Raw genomic sequence first — 22,588 nt, 5'->3', positions numbered from 1 at the left:
GGTGTGTTTCTGCACACACAGGCGGTGCTCGCCTTGCTTTATACCTGGGTGTATTTCTGCACACACAGGCGGTCCTCGCCTTACTTTATACCTGGGTGTGTTTCTGCACAAACAGGCGGTGCTCGCCTTGCTTTATACCTGGGTGTATTCCTGCACACACAGGCGGTCCTCGCCTTACTTTATACCTGGGTGTGTTTCTGCACACACAGGCGGTGCTCGCCTTGCTTTATACCTGGGTGTGTGACAGTGTGTGGTGGAGGCAGAGCACAAAGGACATGGATGTTAGTTGAAGCACAGTTCACTATACACAGCTTGGACCTTTTTTTTTGTTTTTGAGCTTGTTGATGTCATTTTCAGTAATATAACGTGTTGTTTCCTCCAGGCTGAAGTCCGTGCTGAGAGTAGCGACCAGAATGTAGAGGAGAAAGACTACAACTCAACAACAGACAACGGAGAGGTGAAAGACTACAACTCAACAACAGACAACGGAGAGGTGAAAGACTACAACTCAACAACAGACAACGGAGAGGTGAAAGACTACAACTCAACAACAGACAACGGAGAGGTGAAAGACTACAACTCAACAACAGACAACGGAGATTCTCCAGCCACACACGTAGACCCCCTACAGGACGTCCCAGGGAGGACCACTGAGGAAGAGGAGAAGAGGAGGAGAGACGAAGATGAGGATCTAGAGTTCCCTCATGACTTCCTGCCCAGCGCAGACCTCAGCCTTGAACTTAATTGGGGAACTTCACTTGGGTAGGTGGTTTTATCTGTAAAATATGCACACGCACACACGCACACACACACACACACACACACACACACACACACACACACACACACACACACACACACACACACACACCAGAGATAACCTAAATTGATCTCAACAAGGTTGCAAGATCGAATCACTGAGCTGACAAGGTACAAATCTGTCGTTCTACCCCTGAACAAGGCAGTTAACCCCACTGTTCCTAGGGCATCATTGTAAATAAGAATTTGTTCTTAACTGACTTTCCTAGTTAAATAAAAGGTAAAAAAAATAAAAAATAAACGTCTATAGAGGGTCTTTCTTCAGCATTGTGATAAAAATATCCATCATTGACTGGACATTAAATTAACTCTATCCACCTATATTACTTGACTGTGATATGCCTTTATATTCCTACAGCCTGAGTGACTCAGTGAGCCCCCCTGCTGGCTTCTCTGCAACATTACACAGACAGCAGCACACAACTGGTGGCTGTACAGAGGAGGTATACCCAGTGTGTAGGCTATAGTACTGTCCACAGCACGACTACTTAATCTCATGTACCATGGCTGTTAGCCAATCAGCATTCAGGACTAGAACCACCCAGTTTATAGTACTGTCCACAGCATGATGACCTAATATAGTCTCATATACTACGGCTGTCAGCCAATCAGCATTCAGGACTAGAACCACCCAGTTTATAATACTGTCCACAGCATGAGGACCTAGTCTCATATACCACGGCTGTTATCCAATCAGCATTCAGGACTAGAACCACCCAGTTTATAGTACTGTCCACAGCATGATGACATAGTCTCATATACCACGGCTGTTAGCCAATCAGCATTCAGGACTAGAACCACCCAGTTTATAGTACTGTCCACAGCATGATGACATAGTCTCATATACCACGGCTGTTAGCCAATCAGCATTCAGGACTAGAACCACCCAGTTTATAGTACTGTCCACAGCACGATGACCTAGTCTCATATACCATGGCTGTCAGCCAATCAGCATTCAGGACTAGAACCACCCAGTTTATAGTACTGTCCACAGCACGAGGACCTAGTCTCATATACCACGGCTGTCAGCCAATCAGCATTCAGGACTAGAACCACCCAGTTTATAGTACTGTCCACAGCACGAGGACCTAGTCTCATATACCACGGCTGTTAGCCAATCAGCATTCAGCCTCTGTGGCGTGTGTTGTGAGACATGAGTAGTGTTCACCAGAAAATCATCCAAAACGGAGTGAAAGGGAGAAGGGCGGTAGGTAACCTAACGGTTAAGAGCGTTGGGACAGTAACTGAAAGGTCGCTGGTTTGAATCCCGAGCCGAAACGATTTAAAATGTTTTTTGTTGATGTGCTGTTGAACAAGACACTTAATCATTTTTTACATTTTTAGTCATTTTTATCCAGAGCGACTTACAGTAGTGAATGCATACATTTCAAACATTGTAATATGGTAAATTATTATTGAGGAACCAAAGAAATAAGGTGTTTGCCGTACTCCTAACTACCGGTACCCAAAACTACACAACTAATCACAACAGCAATACCATTGCCTTTAACAAATCTTAGTTCAGTCACCAGTTTAAGTTGAGAGTGGGGGTATCCATGGCATTTTCCAATTATGTTCCTATTTTGCAAGTCAAAAAAATTGAGAACCTTTCATAATGTTGCCAAACAAAGACTCAACAAACTTACCTGAGACTCCCTGTCTCTGCCAGTCTGTCCCTGCATATCGGTCCCCAACTCTGCTGTCTGTGTGCCATCTGTTGCCTGCTCTGCCTAATGACATCATTGTGAAACATTTCCATTAGAATTTCATTTCTTTGTTATGAACATTTTATCAACTAGTCTTTGAGATATTAGGCTACTAGGGTTCTTACTATGCGTTTTGGTGTATTGAAAAATACTCTGATGTCCGTCTTTTATTTTTCTGCCATTTTTCTACCTGGCTGGCTGGCTACACACACAGTGTGTAGGTTATTTACAGTAGGAGATGGGCTTCTATCATCTTCAATCATTCTATTTGGGCTTCGATCTAAAAGGTAGCTAGCAAATGTGAAACGGATTAAAATGACAAGAGTTGACAGCTGTATGAGTTCACCATTTACACAACATATGCTGCAACCTTTTGTAATTTTAATAGTTTGTTTCATATTGGCTGGCTTCCAACAATAGCTGAATTTGCAAAGCTAGCGAGCACCAATTCAGTTTCAGTGGTGTTTGCTATAATCTTTGCTACCCGGGTTAAATAAAGGTGAAATAAAATAAATAAATAAAAGTTCCCTTGCGACAATTTAGCTTTTGCAACGAGACCATTAAATATATTTAAGACAATGGTAGAAGAGAGTGTAGTCCTGTTCAGTTTGGATTTCAGTTTATCGCTAACCTTATCACAGGGACTTTGAAGCACTAACTTACATCATCTGCATGCTGATCTTGGAATAAATTGACGATAGCAAAGATTCCATCTATGACGACGCCACATAAATGGAATAGGTACTAGCTAGCTTAATAGTTCATATTTGCGCGCTAGCTCTGCATATTCAGCTAGTGTGTGTGCGCGATTGACTGGATTAACCTCACGTCAGTTATGTGCATTGAGTGCCTTTCAGACAGTAGATACGACCTCTCTGTTACCTAGCAAGCTAAGGAACTGGCAGTGGATCAAACCATTGTGAGGCAAAGGGCGGGGGGGGGTCGCAAACTTTTGAAACTTAAAAACGCGCTATTAAGTGTCTATAATCAGCACAATTGCTTTCATTGCGTATTATTAATATTATTTAAATTACATAGTTATGTTTCAGTGATATATTGGGGGGGACAAATCATATTTTTCCCAGGATGGGGGGGTCGTGTCCCCCCGTCCCCCCCGGGATTTCCACCCCTGGCGTCTGCCTAATGACTCAAATGTAAATTGTAAACGCTATCTAAACTTGTTCCTTATAATTTGGCTTCCATTGCACAATGTTTTTTGTTGAAATAAATGTTTTGCTACGGTGTGCCCTAATGAACACACCCCTGGTCTTTCAGACGCTGCCTGGTTTTAGAGGTGATGACTTGGAGCTGCTTCATTAGTTAACGACTGGACTGATTTTGTGTGTTTGCTCCGTTTTGAAGTTTGCTGTTGTTTTAGGCTTCTACACCTGCATTGCTTGCTGTTTGGGGGGTTTTAGGCTGGGTTTCTGTACAGCACTTTGAGATATCAGCTGATGTAAGAAGGGCTATATAAATACATTTGATTTGATTTAGGCGTCTTCTTGTCTGCTGTTGTCTGAGCGGGCCGTGATTGCTAAATTGTAATTACTTCGCTACTATTGGCCTATTTATTGCCTTACCTCCTCATGCCTTTTGCACACACTGTATATAGACTTTCTTTTTTTTCTACTGTGTCATTGACTTGTTTATTGTGTTATTGGCTTGTTTATTGTTTACTCCATGTGTAACTCTGTGTTGTTGTTTGTGTCGCACTGCTTTGCTTTATCTTGGCCAGGTCGCAGTTGTAAATGAGAACTTGTTCTCAACTAGACTACCTGGTTAAATAAAGGACTTGTTCTCAACTAGCCTACCTGGTTAAATAAAGAACTTGTTCTCAACTAGCCTACCTGGTTAAATAAAGGACTTGTTCTCAACTAGCCTACCTGGTTAAATAAAGGTTAAATGTCACTTAGCAATTCACATCTAAAGCATATTATAGGCTCTCTAATAAGAAATTATAAAATGTTTATAAATGCTTATAACACGTTATAAAGCATTATATACCTGCATGCTGTAGGCTTTAAGTAAAGCGTTACCAAAGTCTCTACAACAATGCTACAATGCTAATCACTATGTTACAATTTAAACGTTAGACTGCCCTCATTATCTACACCTAGAGATACAACAGACTGAACCCACCCCCTGGGATTCAAACGTTAGACTGCCCTCATTATCTAGACCTAGAGATACAACAGACTGAACCCACCCTGGGATTCAAACGTTAGACTGCCCTCATTATCTAGACCTAGAGATACAACAGACTGAACCCACCCCCTGGGATTCAAACGTTAGACTGCCCTCATTATCTACACCTAGAGATACAACAGACTGAACCCACCCCCTGGGATTCAAACGTTAGACTGCCCTCATTATCTACACCTAGAGATACAACAGACTGAACCCACCCTGGGATTCAAACGTTAGACTGCCCTCATTATCTAGACCTAGAGATACAACAGACTGAACCCACCCTGGGATTCAAACGTTAGACTGCCCTCATTATCTAGACCTAGAGATACAACAGACTGAACCCACCCCCTGGGATTCAAACGTTAGACTGCCCTCATTATCTAGACCTAGAGATACAACAGACTGAACCCACCCTGGGATTCAAACGTTAGACTGCCCTCATTATCTAGACCTAGAGATACAACAGACTGAACCCACCCCCTGGGAAGGAAAGATAGGGCAAGATTAGAGAAATGAAAGTCGAGAAGTTCGGTGACATTTGTATAGACAGAAGGTCTGAAAACGATTTGCAGAGGCTTCAGTTACTTACAGAAGTGCCAAGTTTCAGCTCCGCTATGTAAAGCCTTTAGTAACATGACTCAGCTATACGGGGAGTGGCTGTAGAGCTGTAGGCCTACAGGTCAAGCAACGTTATGTAGCGCCTACTGTACCAGGCTGTTACAGGCATGTGAGGATCGGACAGAGCGGACAGGCAGGGCAGGTATGGAGGTAAGTGGATGGTTTGGCTTGTTGTTAGGGCAGAGGTTGTGTTGTCAAGGAAATTAGACGGACAGCGCCTGGTGCTGTGACGTGGTTGGGTCATCCACCAATTACAACGCGGCATTATCATTATTTTACTTTCTTTTTTTCCATTTGTTAGACGTGAACAATGAACTTTTGAGTTAATCTAATGACAGATGAGAAGGTTTTAGGTAAATATTCTTTATAATAGGTAAATACTGTATGAGAGGTTCTTTGCTCCAGTGAAAGCCTGTTTTTATTAGATTTTTTTTATAGTCAAAATCGTAACTCAGTAGGAAAATGAATAAGCGAAAATGACAATGCAATAATAAAAAATTACAATACAATATCATACAGACTACATCATGTTCTGGTGTAACCGATGTGAAATGGCTAGCTAGTTAGCGGTGGTGTAACCGATGTGAAATGGCTAGCTAGTTAGCGGTGGTGTAACCGATGTGAAATGGCTAGCTAGTTAGCGGTGGTGTAACCGATGTGAAATGGCTAGCTAGTTAGCGGTGGTGTAACCGATGTGAAATGGCTAGCTAGTTAGCGGTGGTGTAACCGATGGGAAATGGCTAGCTAGTTAGCGGTGGTGTAACCGATGTGAAATGGCTAGCTAGTTAGCGGTGGTGTAACCGATGTGAAATGGCTAGCTAGTTAGCGGTGGTGTAACCGATGTGAAATGGCTAGCTAGTTAGCGGTGGTGTAACCGATGTGGAAATGGCTAGCTAGTTAGCGGTGGTGTAACCGATGTGAAATGGCTAGCTAGTTAGCGGTGGTGTAACCGATGTGAAATGGCTAGCTAGTTAGCGGTGGTGTAACCGATGTGAAATGGCTAGCTAGTTAGCGGTGGTGTAACCGATGTGAAATGGCTAGCTAGTTAGCGGTGGTGTAACCGATGTGAAATGGCTAGCTAGTTAGCGGTGGTGTAACCGATGTGAAATGGCTAGCTAGTTAGCGGTGGTGTAACCGATGTGAAATGGCTAGCTAGTTAGCGGTGGTGTAACCGATGTGAAATGGCTAGCTAGTTAGCGGTGGTGTAACCGATGTGAAATGGCTAGCTAGTTAGCGGTGGTGTAACCGATGTGAAATGGCTAGCTAGTTAGCGGTGGTGTAACCGATGTGAAATGGCTAGTTAGTTAGCGGTGGTGCTTCGCTAATAGCGTTTCAATCGAGTGACGTCACTCGCTCTGCGACCTTGAAGTAGTTGTTCCCCTTGCGCTGCAAGGGCCGCGGATTTTGGGCCGCGGATGGGTAACGATGCTTCGTGGGGTGTCAGTGGTTGATGTGTCCAGAGGGTCCCTGGTTCAAGCCCAGGTTGGGGCGAGGAAGAGGGACGGAAGCTAAGCTGCTATACTGGCAGTACTAGTCCATCAGGAGGAATTAACTGAACAGAAGCTGTCTTAATGCATTGTTTCCGGTTACCTATTGTCTACTGTCCAAGGGCCTCTACACACTACAGTCACTACCAAAACAAAAGAGCAGCGTTGCCGTTTGGCTGGCTATGATACTGTAGCAGTATCAGTTCATCAGGGTACCATACAGAGAGACTGTCTTAACGCATCAATATCAGTTCATCAGGGTACCATACAGAGAGACTGTCTTAACGCATCAATATCAGTTCATCAGGGTACCATACAGAGAGACTGTCTTAACGCATCAATATCAGTTCATCAGGGTACCATACAGAGAGACTGTCTTAAAGCATTGTGCCCAGTGTTCCTACAGGGCCGTAAGTAATGCTGCTGTGGTGACTATAATACGAGAAGCGATGAAGGGGAACAAAGACTGTCATAATGCATTATGTCTGGTACCTTCTGTCCAGTGTCCTCTGCCTAGTCCACCAGGACTGATAAAGCAATGTTGTTGGTTGAGTCCCAGAGACTTATGGACCTTAGTGAAAAGTAGTGCACTACAGGGAACATGCAGCTATTTGGGACGCAAACCTATACCTCCTGCACAGTGCCCAGCACCCAGGAACCCTGGCTACAATGACTCAGCAGCAGTGATTCAGCAAACCTATGATGAGGTGTATTACTGTATTCTACCTCTCCTCTTTTCCTCTCCTGTCCTCTTTTCCCTCTCCTCTCCTCTTTTCCTCTCCTCTCCTCTACTCTTCTGTCCTCTCCTGTCCTGACTTCTCCTCTCCTCTCCTCTCCTCTCCTCTCCTCTCCTCTCCTCTCCTCTCCTCTCCTCTCCTCTCCTCTCCTCTCCTCTCCTCTCCTCTCCTCTCCTCTCTCTCTCTCTGCTCTTCTGTCCTCTCCTGTCCTGACTTGTCCTCTCCTGTCCTCTCCTGTCCTCTCCTCTCTCTCTCTCTGCTCTTCTTTCTGCTCCTGTCCTGACTTGTCCTTTCCTGTCCTCTCCTCTCCTCTCTCTCTGCTCTTCTGTCCTCTCCTGTCCTGCCTATTCTTCTCCTCTCCACCTCTCCTGTCCTGTTCTCTCCTGTCCTGTCCTCTGCTGTCTCCTCCTGTCCTGTCCTTTCCTGTCTTCTCCTGTCCTCTCTCTCTGCTCTTCTGTCCTCTCCTGTCCTGACTTGGCCTCTCCTCTCTACCTCTCCTGTCCTGTCCTCTTCTGTCTTATCTTGTCCTGTCCTCTCTACCTCTCCACTCCTGTCCTGTCGTCTCCTGTCTTGTCCTGTCCTGTCCGCTCCTGTTTTCTCCTGTCCTGTCCTCTCTACCTCTCCTGTCCTCTCCTCTCTACCTCTCCTCTCCTGTCTTCTCCTGTCCTGTCCTCTCCTGTCTTGTCCTATCTTCTCCTGTCTTCTCTTGTCCTGTCCTCTCCTCTCTACCTTTAACTCAAGTAAATAAATAAACCTGGTAAACAATCTCGCAGCTCTCACAAAACGAATACACGCCAAACCAGTTATAATTTTATAAGATAAAGATAAAAGTGTGTTAATTAGAAACAACAGCGTGATTAATGACCATTTTAAAGGCTTGTATGAAAATGTATATGAATCAGAATTTAACAACAGTTGAACTCATCCTATAGCCTTCCTAGTCTCAACAACCCTGAATCAATTATCAATAATCACTATGAAAAATAAGTGACAACAAACAACATATATATATATAAAGATACCTTTATCCCATTACTCAACAACATGAAAACAGATATCATTAAATGGAATAATCTCCTCATAAATCTTACAGGTAGAATAAACCTCTTCAGAATGGCCTGGTTTTTATATTGATTGTCAGTAATACCAATTACACCGAAGACATCCATTTAAAAGCTATACACGGTCATAACAGATTTCATACGGGCCATTAAAACTCATAGAATTAACAGGAGAGTTTTACATCTTCCTAAGTCTGTGGGTGGTTTTACTAAGTCTGCGGGTGGTTTTGCTAAGTCTGCGGGTGGTTTTGCTAAGTCTGTGGGTGGTTTTACTAAGTCTGCGGGTGGTTTTGCTAAGTCTGTGGGTGGTTTTACTAAGTCTGTGGTTGGTTTGAGCAAGTCTGTGGGTAGTTTTAATAAGTCTGTGGGTGGTTTTACTAAATCTGTGGGTGGTTTTGAGAAGTCTGTGGGTGGTTTTAATAAGTCTGTGGGTGGTTTTACTAAATCTGTGGGTGGTTTTACTTAATGGGTGGTTTAACTAAGTCTGTGGGTTGTTGGAATATGTCTGTGGCTGGTTTTACTAAGTCTGTGGGTGATTTTGCTAAGTCTGTGGGTGGTTTTACTAAGTCTGTGGGTGGTTTTGAGAAGTCTGTGGGTGGTGTTAAGTCTGTGGGTGGTTTTACTAAATCTGTGGGTGGTTTTGAGAAGTCTGTGGGTGGTGATAATAAGTCTGTGGGTGGTTTTACTAAATCTGTGGGTGGTTTTACTTAATGGGTGGTTTAACTAAGTCTGTGGGTTGTTGGAATATGTCTGTGGCTGGTTTTACTAAGTCTGTGGGTGATTTTACTAAATCTGTGGGTGGTTTTACTTAGTCTGTGGGTGATTTTGCTAAGTATGTGGGTGGTTTTACTAAGTCTGTGGGTGGTTATACTAAATCTGTGGGTGGTTTAACTTAATGGGTGGTTTTAGCAAGTATGTGGGTAGTTTTAATAAGTCTGTGTGTGGTTTTACTAAATCTGTGGGTGGTTTTACTTAATGGGTGGTTTAACTAAGTCTGTGGGTTGTTGGAATATGTCTGTGGCTGGTTTTACTAAGTCTGTGAGTGGTTTTACTAAGTCTGTGGGTGGTTTTGAGAAGTCTGTGGGTGGTGTTAATAAGTCTGTGGGTGGTTTTACTAAATCTGTGGGTGGTTTTGAGAAGTCTGTGGGTGGTGTTAATAAGTCTGTGGGTGGTTTTACTAAATCTGTGGGTGGTTTTACTTAATGGGTGGTTTAACTAAGTCTGTGGGTTGTTGGAATATGTCTGTGGCTGGTTTTACTAAGTCTGTGGGTGATTTTGCTAAGTCTGTGGGTGATTTTGCTAAGTCTGTGGGTGATTTTGCTAAGTCTGTGGGTGGTTTTGAGAAGTCTGTGGGTGGTGTTAATAAGTCTGTGGGTGGTTTTGAGAAGTCTGTGGGTGGTGTTAATACGTCTGTGGGTGGTTTTACTCGCTACCCAAGGCCTTTTACTTGTGACATGTAGTTAAATGCATTAAAGAGGAACAATGGGTGTATATTGAAGATGGACAAACTCATCCTCAGAATCTTTTCACGTGTCTATTTTCTAATGATAAAGTTAAAAACATGAATTACTTCATAATTAAGAACACGCTAACAATATCACTCCCTAAAAACACAACCCTATGGAACAATCCTTGGATATATCCTCCTTAAAAATACAACCCTATGGAACAATCATTGGATATCCCTCCTTAAATACACAACCCTATGAAACAATCCTTGGATATCACTCCTTAAAAACACAACCCTATGAAACAATCCTTGGATATCACTCCTTAAAAACACAACCCTACGGAACAATCCTTGGATATCCCTCCTTAAATACACAACCCTATGGAACAATCCTTGGATATCACTCCTTAAAAACACAACCCTATGAAACAATCCTTGGATATCACTCCTTAAAAACACAACCCTACGGAACAATCCTTGGATATCCCTCCTTAAATACACAACCCTATGGAACAATCCTTGGATATCACTCCTTAAAAACACAACCCTATGGAACAATCCTTGGATATCACTCCTTAAAAACACAACCCTATGAAACAATCCTTGGATATCTTTTCAGAATTCACTGATAAATTGATCCAAATGGAAAACTAAAGTCATAGAAACCGTAAATGACTTGGTAACGGGAAATACATTTATTTCCATGACAGAATTAAAAAAGCACTGTTGGACTAAACAAAGTAGATAGTTAAAAGCACATGCAACCTGACATTTTTGTTTGAAATCTTTTGGAGATCAGAGCTCAATCTTGAGGGAATCCTATTTGAGTCAGAAAAGGATGTTCATATGATAGATGAGATATATAAAACCTTGCAGAGAGCCAATCCAACTGACAACCTGCCACGTCCTGACCAGTATAAGGGGTTATTTGTTATTCTAGTTTGGTCAGGACGTGGCAGGGGTGTGTTTGTTATGTGTTGTCGGGGTTTTTGAGTATTGTTCTATGTTTTTGTATTTCTATGTTTTTTCTATGTTGTGTATTTCTTTGTGTTGGCCTGGTATGGCTCTCAATCAGGGACAGCTGTATTTCGTTGTCGCTGATTGGGAGCCATACTTAGGGAGCCCTCTTTCCACCTGTCTTTTGTGGGAAGTTGATTTTGCAAGGTTGTGAGTAGCCTGCAATACTGTTCGTTCGTTGTTTATTGTTTTGCTGGTTCACGTTTATTAAAATATGATGAACCCAACCCACGCTGAGCTTTGGTCCCCTTCTTCTAACGACGGACGTTACAGAACCTGTTAGAAAAAAAGATCAACTATTGAAAACCAAGATTTAAAAATAACTGATATTGACACATGATGGAGGGAATGTTGGGACGTAATTAAAGAGATTACAGTTAACGGAAAATGTTAAACGCTTTATTATCTAAATGCTGAAAGCGTGTGGGAAATTTAGAGAAACAAAATGGTGCCGTTTGAGGCCATGTGTCAGAAAGTGATATGGACGCTGGAGATTTGTATTTATTTCTTTATTTTACCGTTATTTTACCAGGTAAGTTGACTGAGAACACATTCTCATTTACAGCAACAACCTGGGGAATAGTTACAGGGGAGAGGAGGGGGATGAATGAGCCAATTGGAAGCTGGGGATGATTAGGTGACCATGATGTTATGAGGGCCAGATTGGGAATTTAGCCAGGACACCGGGGTTAACACCCCTACTCTTATGATAAGTGCAATGGGATCTTTAATGTCCACAGAGAGTCAGGACACCCATTTAACGTCCCATCCAAAAGACGGCACCCTACACAGGGCAATGTCCCCAAACACTGCCCTGGGGCATTGGGATATTGTTTAGACCAGAGGAAAGAGATGGAGGGGTGAGCTGATGGGTCTGGACAGGGGTGATGTTGTGATGGGTCTGGACAGGGGTGATGTTGTGATGGGTCTGGACAGGGGTGATGTTGTGATGGGTCTGGGCAGGGGTGATGTTGTGGTGGGTCTGGGCAGGGGTGATGTTGTGATGGGTCTGGACAGGGGTGATGTTGTGATGGGTCTGGGCAGGGGTGATGTTGTGGTGGGTCTGGGCAGGGGTGATGTTGTGATGGGTCTGGGCAGGGGTGATGTTGTGATGGGTCTGGGCAGGGGGGATGTTGTGATGGGTCTGGGCAGGGGTGATATTGTGATGGGTCTGGACAGGGGTGATGTTGTGATGGGTCTGGGCAGGGGTGATGGTGTGATGGGTCTGGACAGGGGTGATATTGTGATGGGTCTGGACAGGGGTGATATTGTGATGGGTCTTGACAGGGGTGATGTTGTGATGGGTCTGGACAGGGGTGATGTGATGGTCTGGACAGGGGGGATATTGTGATGGGTCTGGACAGGGGTGATGTTGTGATGGGTCTGGACAGGGGTGATATTGTGATGGGTCTGGACAGGGGTGATGTTGTGATGGGTCTGGACAGGGGTGATGTTGTGATGGGTCTGGGCAGGGGGGATGTTGTGATGGGTCTGGACAGGGGTGATGTGATGGTCTGGACAGGGGTGATATTGTGATGGGTCTTGACAGGGGTGATGTTGTAATGGGTCTGGACAGGGGTGATGTGATGGTCTGGACAGGGGTGATATTGTGATGGGTCTGGACAGGGGTGATATTGTGATGGGTCTGGACAGGGGTGATGTTGTGATGGTCTGGACAGGGGTGATATTGTGATGGGTCTGGACAGGGGTGATGTGATGGGTCTGGACAGGGGTGATGTTGTGATGGGTCTGGACAGGGGTGATATTGTGATGGGTCTGGACAGGGGTGATGTTGTGATGGGTCTGGACAGGGGTGATGTTGTGATGGGTCTGGGCAGGGGGGATGTTGTGATGGGTCTGGACAGGGGTGATGTGATGGTCTGGACAGGGGTGATATTGTGATGGGTCTTGACAGGGGTGATGTGATGGTCTGGACAGGGGTGATGTTGTGATGGGTCTGGACAGGGGTGATATTGTGATGGGTCTGGACAGGGGTGATGTTGTGATGGTCTGGACAGGGGTGATATTGTGATGGGTCTGGACAGGGGTGATGTGATGGGTCTGGACAGGGGTGATGTTGTGATGGGTCTGGACAGGGGTGATATTGTGATGGGTCTGGACAGGGGTGATGTTGTGATGGGTCTGGACAGGGGTGATGTTGTGATGGGTCTGGGCAGGGGGGATGTTGTGATGGGTCTGGACAGGGGTGATGTGATGGTCTGGACAGGGGTGATATTGTGATGGGTCTTGACAGGGGTGATGTTGTAATGGGTCTGGACAGGGGTGATGTGATGGTCTGGACAGGGGTGATATTGTGATGGGTCTGGACAGGGGTGATGTGATGGTCTGGACAGGGGTGAGGTTGTGATGGGTCTGGACAGGGGTGATGTGATGTGTCTGGACAGGGGTGATGCTGTGATGGGTCTGGACAGGGGTGATGTTGTGATGTGTCTGGACAGGGGTGATATTGTGATGGGTCTGGACAGGGGTGATATTGTGATGGGTCTGGACAGGGGTGATGTTGTGGTGGGTCTGGACAGGGGTGATGTGATGGGTCTGGACAGGGGTGATATTGTGATGTGTCTGGACAGGGGTGATGTTGTGATGGGTCTGGACAGGGGTGATATTGTGATGGGTCTGGACAGGGGTGATATTGTGATGGGTCTGGACAGGGGTGATGTTGTGATGGTCTGGACAGGGGTGATATTGTGATGGGTCTGGGCAGGGGTGATGATGTGATGGGTCTGGACAGGGGTGATGTTGTGATGGGTCTGGGCAGGGGTGATATTGTGATGGGTCTGGACAGGGGTGATGTGATGGGTCTGGACAGGGGTGATGTTGTGATGGGTCTGGACAGGGGTGATATTGTGATGGGTCTGGACAGGGGTGATGTTGTGATGGGTCTGGACAGGGGTGATGTTGTGATGGGTCTGGACAGGGGTGATATTGTGATGGGTCTGAACGGGGTGATGTTGTGATGGGTCTGGACAGGGGTGATGTTGTGATGGGTCTGGACAGGGGTGATGTGATGGTCTGGACAGGGGTGATATTGTGATGGGTCTGGACAGGGTGATGTTGTGATGGTCTGGACAGGGGTGATATTCTGATGGGTCTGGGCAGGGGTGATGATGTGATGGGTCTGGACAGGGGTGATGTTGTGATGGGTCTGGGCAGGGGTGATATTGTGATGGGTCTGGACAGGGGTGATGTGATGGGTCTGGACAGGGGTGATGTTGTGATGGGTCTGGACAGGGGTGATGTGATGGTCTGGACAGGGGTGATATTGTGATGGGTCTGGACAGGGGTGATGTTGTGATGGTCTGGACAGGGGTGATATTCTGATGGGTCTGGGCAGGGGTGATGATGTGATGGGTCTGGACAGGGGTGATGTTGTGATGGGTCTGGGCAGGGGTGATATTGTGATGGGTCTGGACAGGGGTGATGTGATGGGTCTGGACAGGGGTGATGTTGTGATGGTTCTGGACAGGGGTGATATTGTGATGGTCTGGACAGGGGTGATATTGTGATGGGTCTGGGCAGGGGTGATGATGTGATGGGTCTGGACAGGGGTGATGTTGTGATGGGTCTGGGCAGGGGTGATATTGTGATGGGTCTGGACAGGGGTGATGTGATGGGTCTGGACAGGGGTGATGTTGTGATGGGTCTGGACAGGGGTGATATTGTGATGGGTCTGGACAGGGGTGATGTTGTGATGGGTCTGGACAGGGGTGATGTTGTGATGGGTCTGGGCAGGGGGGATGTTGTGATGGGTCTGGGCAGGGGGGATGTTGTGATGGGTCTGGACAGGGGTGATGTGATGGTCTGGACAGGGGTGATATTGTGATGGGTCTGGACAGGGGTGATGTGATGGTCTGGACAGGGGTGATGTTGTGATGGGTCTGGACAGGGGTGATGTGATGTGTCTGGACAGGGGTGATGCTGTGATGGGTCTGGACAGGGGTGATGTTGTGATGTGTCTGGACAGGGGTGATATTGTGAGGGGTCTGGACAGGGGTGATATTGTGATGGGTCTGGACAGGGGTGATGTTGTGGTGGGTCTGGACAGGGGTGATGTGATGGGTCTGGACAGGGGTGATATTGTGATGTGTCTGGACAGGGGTGATGTTGTGATGGGTCTGGACAGGGGTGGTATTGTGATGGGTCTGGACAGGGGTGATATTGTGATGGGTCTGGACAGGGGTGATGTTGTGATGGTCTGGACAGGGGTCATATTGTGATGGGTCTGGGCAGGGGTGATGATGTGATGGGTCTGGGCAGGGGTGATGTTGTGATGGGTCTGGGCAGGGGTGATATTGTGATGGGTCTGGACAGGGGTGATGTGATGGGTCTGGACAGGGGTGATGTTGTGATGGGTCTGGACAGGGATGATATTGTGATGGGTCTGGACAGGGGTGATGTTGTGATGGGTCTGGGCAGGGGGGATGTTGTGATGGGTCTGGGCAGGGGTGATGTGATGGATCTGGGCAGGGGTGATGTGATGGATCTGGGCAGGGGTGATGTGATGGATCTGGGCAGGGGTGATGTGATGGATCTGGGCAGGGGTGATGTGATGGATGTTTGTGTGCGTTTGTATGTTGTTGTTTTGTATTGTATTTTTTTTTAAAGAAACATTCTTACAAAAAAAGAGTGTTCTAAACCTCTCGGCCAATAACAGCTCATTTTCAGTTTTCCCCTCCCCACGCAGATCACTCCCAGACCACTCCCAGACCACTCCCAGACACTCCCAGACCACTCCCAGACCACTCCCAGACACTCCCAGACACTCCCAGACCACTCCCAGACCACTCCCAGACAGTCCCAGACCACTCCCAGACCACTCCCAGACCACTCCCAGACCACTCCCAGATCACTCCCAGACAGTCCCAGATCACTCCCAGACCACTCCCAGACCACTCCCAGACCACTCCCAGACAGTCCCAGACCACTCCCAGACAGTCCCAGACCACTCCCAGACCACTCCCAGACCACTCCCAGACCAGTCCCAGACCACTCCCAGACCACTCCCAGACAGTCCCAGACCACTCCCAGACCACTCCCAGACAGTCCCAGACCACTCCCAGACCAGTCCCAGACCACTCCCAGACAGTCCCAGACCACTCCCAGACCACTCCCAGACCAGTCCCAGACCACTCCCAGACAGTCCCAGACCACTCCCAGACCACTCCCAGACAGTCCCAGACCACTCCCAGACCAGTCCCAGACCACTCCCAGACAGTCCCAGACCACTCCCAGACCACTCCCAGACCAGTCCCAGACCACTCCCAGACAGTCCCAGACCACTCCCAGACAGTCCCAGACCACTCCCAGACAGTCCTAGTAAAATTATTGCTTGACAAATTGCTCTTTGCTAAGAAGTATTTTTATTATTATTTTTTACATTTTAATTGAAATCACAGTAAGACACTTATTTGTTACCCAGAAATTATTTGATATTGATATAAAACCATCTGCATTGGACATTTAAGGTAACAATACTTTCACCTTGCCTGCTATAAAACATTGTTTGGACTGAGTTCTGCCTCTTGTTTGTGTGTTGAATGAATGCTTTTATTTTCTGTCTATTTATTCTAGAATAGACATTACTGAATGCAGTGTTCTGTGCAATGTAGAGTTTACAGTGCAGTGTTGTGTACAGGTTTCTGTGTGCAGTGCAGAGCGAGTGTAAAGATTGCAGTGTGCAATGCAGTGCCTGTGTGCAGTGCCTCTGCATAGAGTTGGGACTTGCCCCTGCCTGTTTTTTGTGTGCTATGTGTTTCTATAGCTTCATGGAATGACCCTCCCCCCTGACTCCAGCCCTACCCCTGACCCCAGCCCTCCCCCTGACTCCAGCCCTCCCCCTGACTCCAGCCCCCCCCCTGACTCCAGCCCTCCCCTCTGACTCCAACCCTCCCCCTGACTCCAGCCCTCCCCCTGACTCCAGCCCTCCCCCCTGACTCCAACCCTCCCCCTGACTCCAACCCTCCCCCCTGACTCCAGCCCTCCCCCCTGACCCCAGCCCTGACTCCAGTCCTCCCCCCTAACCCCAGCCCTCCCCCTGACCCCAGCCCCCCCCCTGACTCCAGCCCTCCCCCCTGACTCCAGCCCTCCCCCCTGACTCCAGCCCTCCCCCCTGACTCCAGCCCTCCCCCTAACCCCAGCCCTCCCCCCTGACTCCAGCCCTCCCCCCTGACTCCAGCCCTCCCCCTGACTCCAGCCCTACCCCTGACTCCAGCCCTCCCCCCTGACTCCAGCCCTACCCCTGACTCCAGCCCTCCCCCCTGACTCCAGCCCTCCCCCTGATTCCAGCCCTCCCCCCTGACTCCAGCCCTCCCCCCTGACTCCAGCCCTCCCCCTGACTCCAGCCCTCCCCCTGCCTCCAGCCCTCCCCTGACTCCAGCCCTCCCCCTGCCTCCAGCCCTCCCAGCCGTGCCCCCAGCCCTCCCCCCTGCCCCCAGCCCTCCCCCCTGACTCCAGCCCTCCCCCTGCCTCCAGCCCTCCCAGCCGTGCCCCCAGCCCTCCCCCTGACCCCAGCCCACCCCCCTGCCCCCAGCCCTCCCCCCTGACTCCAGCCCTCCCCCCTGACTCCAGCCCTCCCCCCTGATCCCAGCCCTCCCAGCCCTTACCCCAGCCCTTTCCATGGAGGGTCCCAGCACTGCCTGTGGAAGGTGCCCCACCCCTGTGCCCATCGCTCCCAGCCCTTTCCTCCCTACCCCTTTCCCCAGCCCAGACTACTGCCACACCCATGCAGGGTGCTCCATCCCTCATACCTCTGTCCTCTGCCATCCCGTTCGAAACAGGAGCTACGCGAGACCTTCCAGTAATGTGAAGAACGGATGGCCTCTCTGAGCATATTAGACCTCTCTGGGCATGTCTCTGAGACCAGTGGTCTACAGCCCAGAGCCCAGAGACTCACTCCACTATGAGGAGGAGGAGCCAAAGGGCCAGGATGAAGAAGAGAGAAGGGCTAGAGGAGGATGTTGCTGTTCCCACGGACACAGAGCCATCGTCTCCATCGCCTCGGATACAGCCAAGCGCCGCCTCTACTGGTGTTCCATGCCGGGACACCATGGCAACAACGACGGCGACCACGGAAACAAGGAAATACAGCGCGGTGACACAGAAACCCATCAGAGGGATACAGCCAATACCGAAGGGTTTCGTTATCAGGAGTTACCTTCTGGGGGAAAAGAATAAAGCAGAGGGAGCAGAGAAAGAAGCCGGACAAGAGGAAGGAACATTACAACTGTTGGAGAGAATGGCTAGAGAGGCGGGATGGTGGTGGGATGGTATGAAGGAAACACTCAGACACTCGGACAACATTAGACTGGACAACAGATGGCAGATTTCGTCAAATAAACCCTGATAAGTCCAGTGTTTGTGGAGCAGAGAGAGCAGGCAGAGGCAGAGGCAGAGGGAGACTGCTAGGCTTAGTACTAGAGCCTAAAACAGATCAGCTGACAGGACAAAAGACCTCAGGAAAGACTAAGGCATACTCACAGACTGAGTCAAAGCATCAAACAGACTCACAGATTGAGTCAAAGCATCAAACAAACTCACAGACTGAGTCAAAGCAACAAACAGACTCACAGACTTAGTCAAAGCATCAAACAGACTCACAGATTAAGTCAAAGCAACAGACTCACAGACTGAGTCAAAGCATCAAACAGACTCACAGACTGAGTCAAAGCATCAAACAGACTCACAGACTGAGTCAAAGCATCAAACAAAGCAACAAACAGACTCACAGACTGAGTCAAAGCATCAAACAGACTCCCAGATTAAGTCAAAGCAACAGACTCACAGACTGAGTCAAAGCATCAAACAGACTCACAGACTGAGTCAAAGCATCAAACAGACTCACATACTGAGTCAAAGCATCAAACAGACTCACAGACTGAGTCAAAGCAACAAACAGACTCACAGACTGAGTCAAAGCATCAAACAGACTCACAGACTGAGTCAAAGCATCAAACAGACTCACAGACTGAGTCAAAGCATCAAACAGACTCACAGACTGAGTCAAAGCAAAACAAACAGACTCACAGACTAAATCAAAGCAACAAACCGACTCACAGACAGAGTCAAAGCAACACACAGACTAAATCAAAGCAACAAATAGACTCACAGACTGAGTCAAAGCAACAAACAGACTCACAGACGGAGTCAAAGCAACAAACAGATTAAATCAAAGCAAGAAACAGACTCACAGACTGAGTCAAAGCAACAAACAGACTCACAGACTGAGTCAAAGCATCAAACAAACTCACAGACTGAGTCAAAGCATCAAACATACTCACAGACTGAGTCAAAGCATCAAACAGACTCACAGACTGAGTCAAAGCAACAAACAGACTCACAGACTGAGTCAAAGCATCAAACAGACTCACAGACTGAGTCAAAGCATCAAACAGACTCACAGACTGAGTCAAAGCAAAACAAACAGACTCACAGACTAAATCAAAGCAACAAATCGACTCACAGACAGAGTCAAAGCAACACACAGACTAAATCAAAGCAACAAACAGACTCACAGACTGAGTCAAAGCATAAAACAGACTCACATACTGAGTCAAAGCAACAAACAGACTCACAGACGGAGTCAAAGCAACAAACAGATGAAATCAAAGCAACAAACAGACTCACAGCCTGAGTCAAAGCAACAAACATACTCACAGACTGAGTCAAAGCAACAAACATACTCACATACTGAGTCAAAGCAACAAACAGACTCACAGACTGAGTCAAAGCATCAAACAGAGGAAATCAAAGCAACAAAATGACTCACAGACTAAATCAAAGCAACAAACAGACTCACAGACTAAATCAAAGCAACAAACCGACTCATCAGACGAGTCAAAGCAACAAACCGACTCATCAGACGAGTCAAAGCAACAAACCGACTCATCAGACGAGTCAAAGCAACAAACCGACTCATCAGACGAGTCAAAGCAACAAACCGACTCATGGCGTTAGACCAGAGCACAAGACAAACTCACAGAAAAAGAGGAGGAAGATGAAGATCAGATTTGGAGTTAAAGTCTCAGAGTCAGACATACACACAGAGATAAGCACAGATCTAGAGACAAAGCCAGAGTCAATGACACAGACAGACATCCAGACAGGGATAGACAGAGAACCACAGGGCAGGAGTTCAGGTTACCAGGAACAGCTGAGTCCCAAGGGACAGACAAGCTACAGCCACCTAACTACAGGCTCTCAGTGTGGAAATAGTCTTACCACCAGCCTGGCCCTGGGTTCACCTGCTCCCAGCCTGGCCTTAACCCTAACCCAGCCCCAACCCCAGCCCCTACCCCAGCCCCAACCCCAGCTCCTACCCCAGCCCCAGCCCCAACCCCTAACCCAGCCCCAACCCCCTATCCCAGCCCCTACCCCAACCCCTGCCCCTCCCCCAACCCCTACCCCAACCCCTACCCCAGCCCCTACCCCAACCCCATCCCCAACCCCAACCCCTAACCCAGCCCCTACCCCAGCCCCAGCCCCAACCCCTACCCCAGCCCCTAACCCAGCCCCTAACCCCAACCCCAACCCCAGCCCCTAAACCAAACCCTACCCAGCTCCAGACCCCCAGCCACAGTCTCTCAGTGTGGGCAGCAGGATCATCTTACTAGCCTGGATAGTACACCTGTCCCTAGCTTGGCCCTAACCCCAACCACCAAGAGTCCCAGCAGCCAGCAGACCACAGCCAGACAGATGGCTTCTTCTCTCTGACTGAGGGTCATGAAATCCCAGACCGGAACCACAGTGCAAAAGGGAGGGATTAATGATAATGACACGAATACATCTTCTGTGACATCTATCCAAAACCTCCGTTATTGTTCATGATAGTAGTGTCAGCACCATCTCTGTACTCGGGTACTGATCAGAGATCAGATATATATGTAAAAAAAAAGAAACACAGGAAGAACATGTATTTCCTGTGAGGTGTGGAGCTGACCAACAGAAACTGGACCAGAGAAACACACACACACACACACACACACATTGGACCAGAGACACTTTCAGAACACACACTCCCAGAACCTAGCCTGTGCAGGAGAAAGGGAAGAAGAGGAGGGAGGAGGAGCAGGAGGAGGAGGAGGAGAAGAAGGAGGAGAGGAAGAAGAGTGCCCTTGAAGAATCTTCAGTAGTGGCCGCTGCTGCTGCCGGCAATGCGTTGCCCCTGACAACACCCACGATGCCAGAAACGATAGAATGCGAGGGAGAGGGTAAAAAAAACAAGCCACCCGATTGGTCTGAGAGAGAGAGAGAGAGAGAGAGAGAGAGAGAGAGAGAGAGCAGCAGCAGCAACAGTTTCTTCTTTGGTGGTAGAATCAGAGTTGGCAGCATTGGGAGAAAGAGGAGGAGGTTTAGGTGGACTAGAGGAGAGTCTATTGGAGAGTTCTGCAGGAGAGGGACAGAGAGGAACAGCCGTCCACCTCCCGGGGTGGCCAGACACACCCAGGGCTCTTTAATCTACACAGGGATTAAAGGTTCACCTCCACTCCTGGCTAAGGACACAAATACAGAGACGAGGGCTTGATCTGTATCGGACCAGGACTGCAGCAACAACACAGTGTCTCAAAACTCAGTGGGAGAGAGAGTGAACAGAAGGGAGGGAAGAGAGAGAGAGAGAGAGAGAGAGAGAGGGGGCAGCCTGAGCCTGCCCCTAGGACCAACACACTCTCTCCAGCCACGGAGAGAGAGAGAGAGAGGAGATAGAAAAGGAGTCTGGACTACGGACAGTCCCACATCGTCACGGATACCTCTCCCTCTCCCCTCGGGGGGAATCACTGGACGTAATTACCAGGAACACAACAGCGCTGCTACTGCTACCAGATTAGAGAGAGAGGAAGAGGAGGGAGAGGAAGGAGAAATAGGAGGAGGAGGAGGAGGAGGGGTAGCTGGTGGAGGAGAGCAAGTTTCATTGAGCCATTCGACAGCGGCGGGCCCCGGACTCTACCAGCGCTGACGTTCCTGTTCCTGTTAACTCACTACTACCGTCGCAGTGCTGCTGGGGTGATCTCATCATACCCTCCCCTACCTTAGCTACCGCTGACAGCATCACCTCTGCTGATCAGGTCTGTCTCTCTGTCTCTCTCTCTCTCTCTCTCTCTCTCACTCCACCGATACAGTGGCAGGACAACAGAGATTCAGCTCTGTCATCTCTCCCTCCCCTCCCTCTTTCTTTCTCCCTCTCACTCTGTCCATCCAGCAAAAAGACAACAGAGATTCAGCTCTCTCATCTCTCTCTCTCTCTCTCTCTCTTCTTCACTCTCAACTCAGCACCACTACTGAACAAGAACAAAGTAGTCTGTGTCTCCCTCAGCTTCTCAGGCAACCAGGAAACAGAGATTCAGCTCTCCTCTCATCTCCACTCTCCTCTCATCTCTCTGCTGAGCACAACGAGTCCCAGGACAGCAACAACACAAAGAGAGGCACAGAGACCAAGGAGTCAGCAGATGAGCTACTTTGTCTCAAACAGAGCCTGAGTCTGAAGTCAGAA

General features: G+C 48.0%; 1 protein-coding gene across 3 annotated transcripts in view; it reads left to right on the top strand.

The window, feature by feature from the left end:
* Positions 1–22,588, top strand: part of LOC106589972 (uncharacterized) — a 230,297-nt gene that overhangs the window by 42,889 nt on the left and 164,820 nt on the right. For all 3 annotated transcript variants that reach the window (XR_014383054.1, XM_082970596.1, XM_082970595.1), the window contains exon 3: positions 383–762. Coding sequence is in view for 2 of the 3 variants with exons in the window: in XM_082970596.1 (XP_082826722.1) it covers positions 383–762 (380 nt within the window). In the remaining variant the exon portion in view is untranslated. The remainder of the gene's footprint in view (positions 1–382; positions 763–22,588) is intronic.

Source organism: Salmo salar, chromosome 28 (assembly GCF_965601325.2).
Source record: "Salmo salar chromosome 28, fSalSal1, whole genome shotgun sequence".
Lineage (NCBI taxonomy): Eukaryota > Metazoa > Chordata > Actinopteri > Salmoniformes > Salmonidae > Salmo > Salmo salar.
Note: the sequence above shows the minus strand (reverse complement) of the source record. Positions and strands in the feature narration are given on the sequence as shown.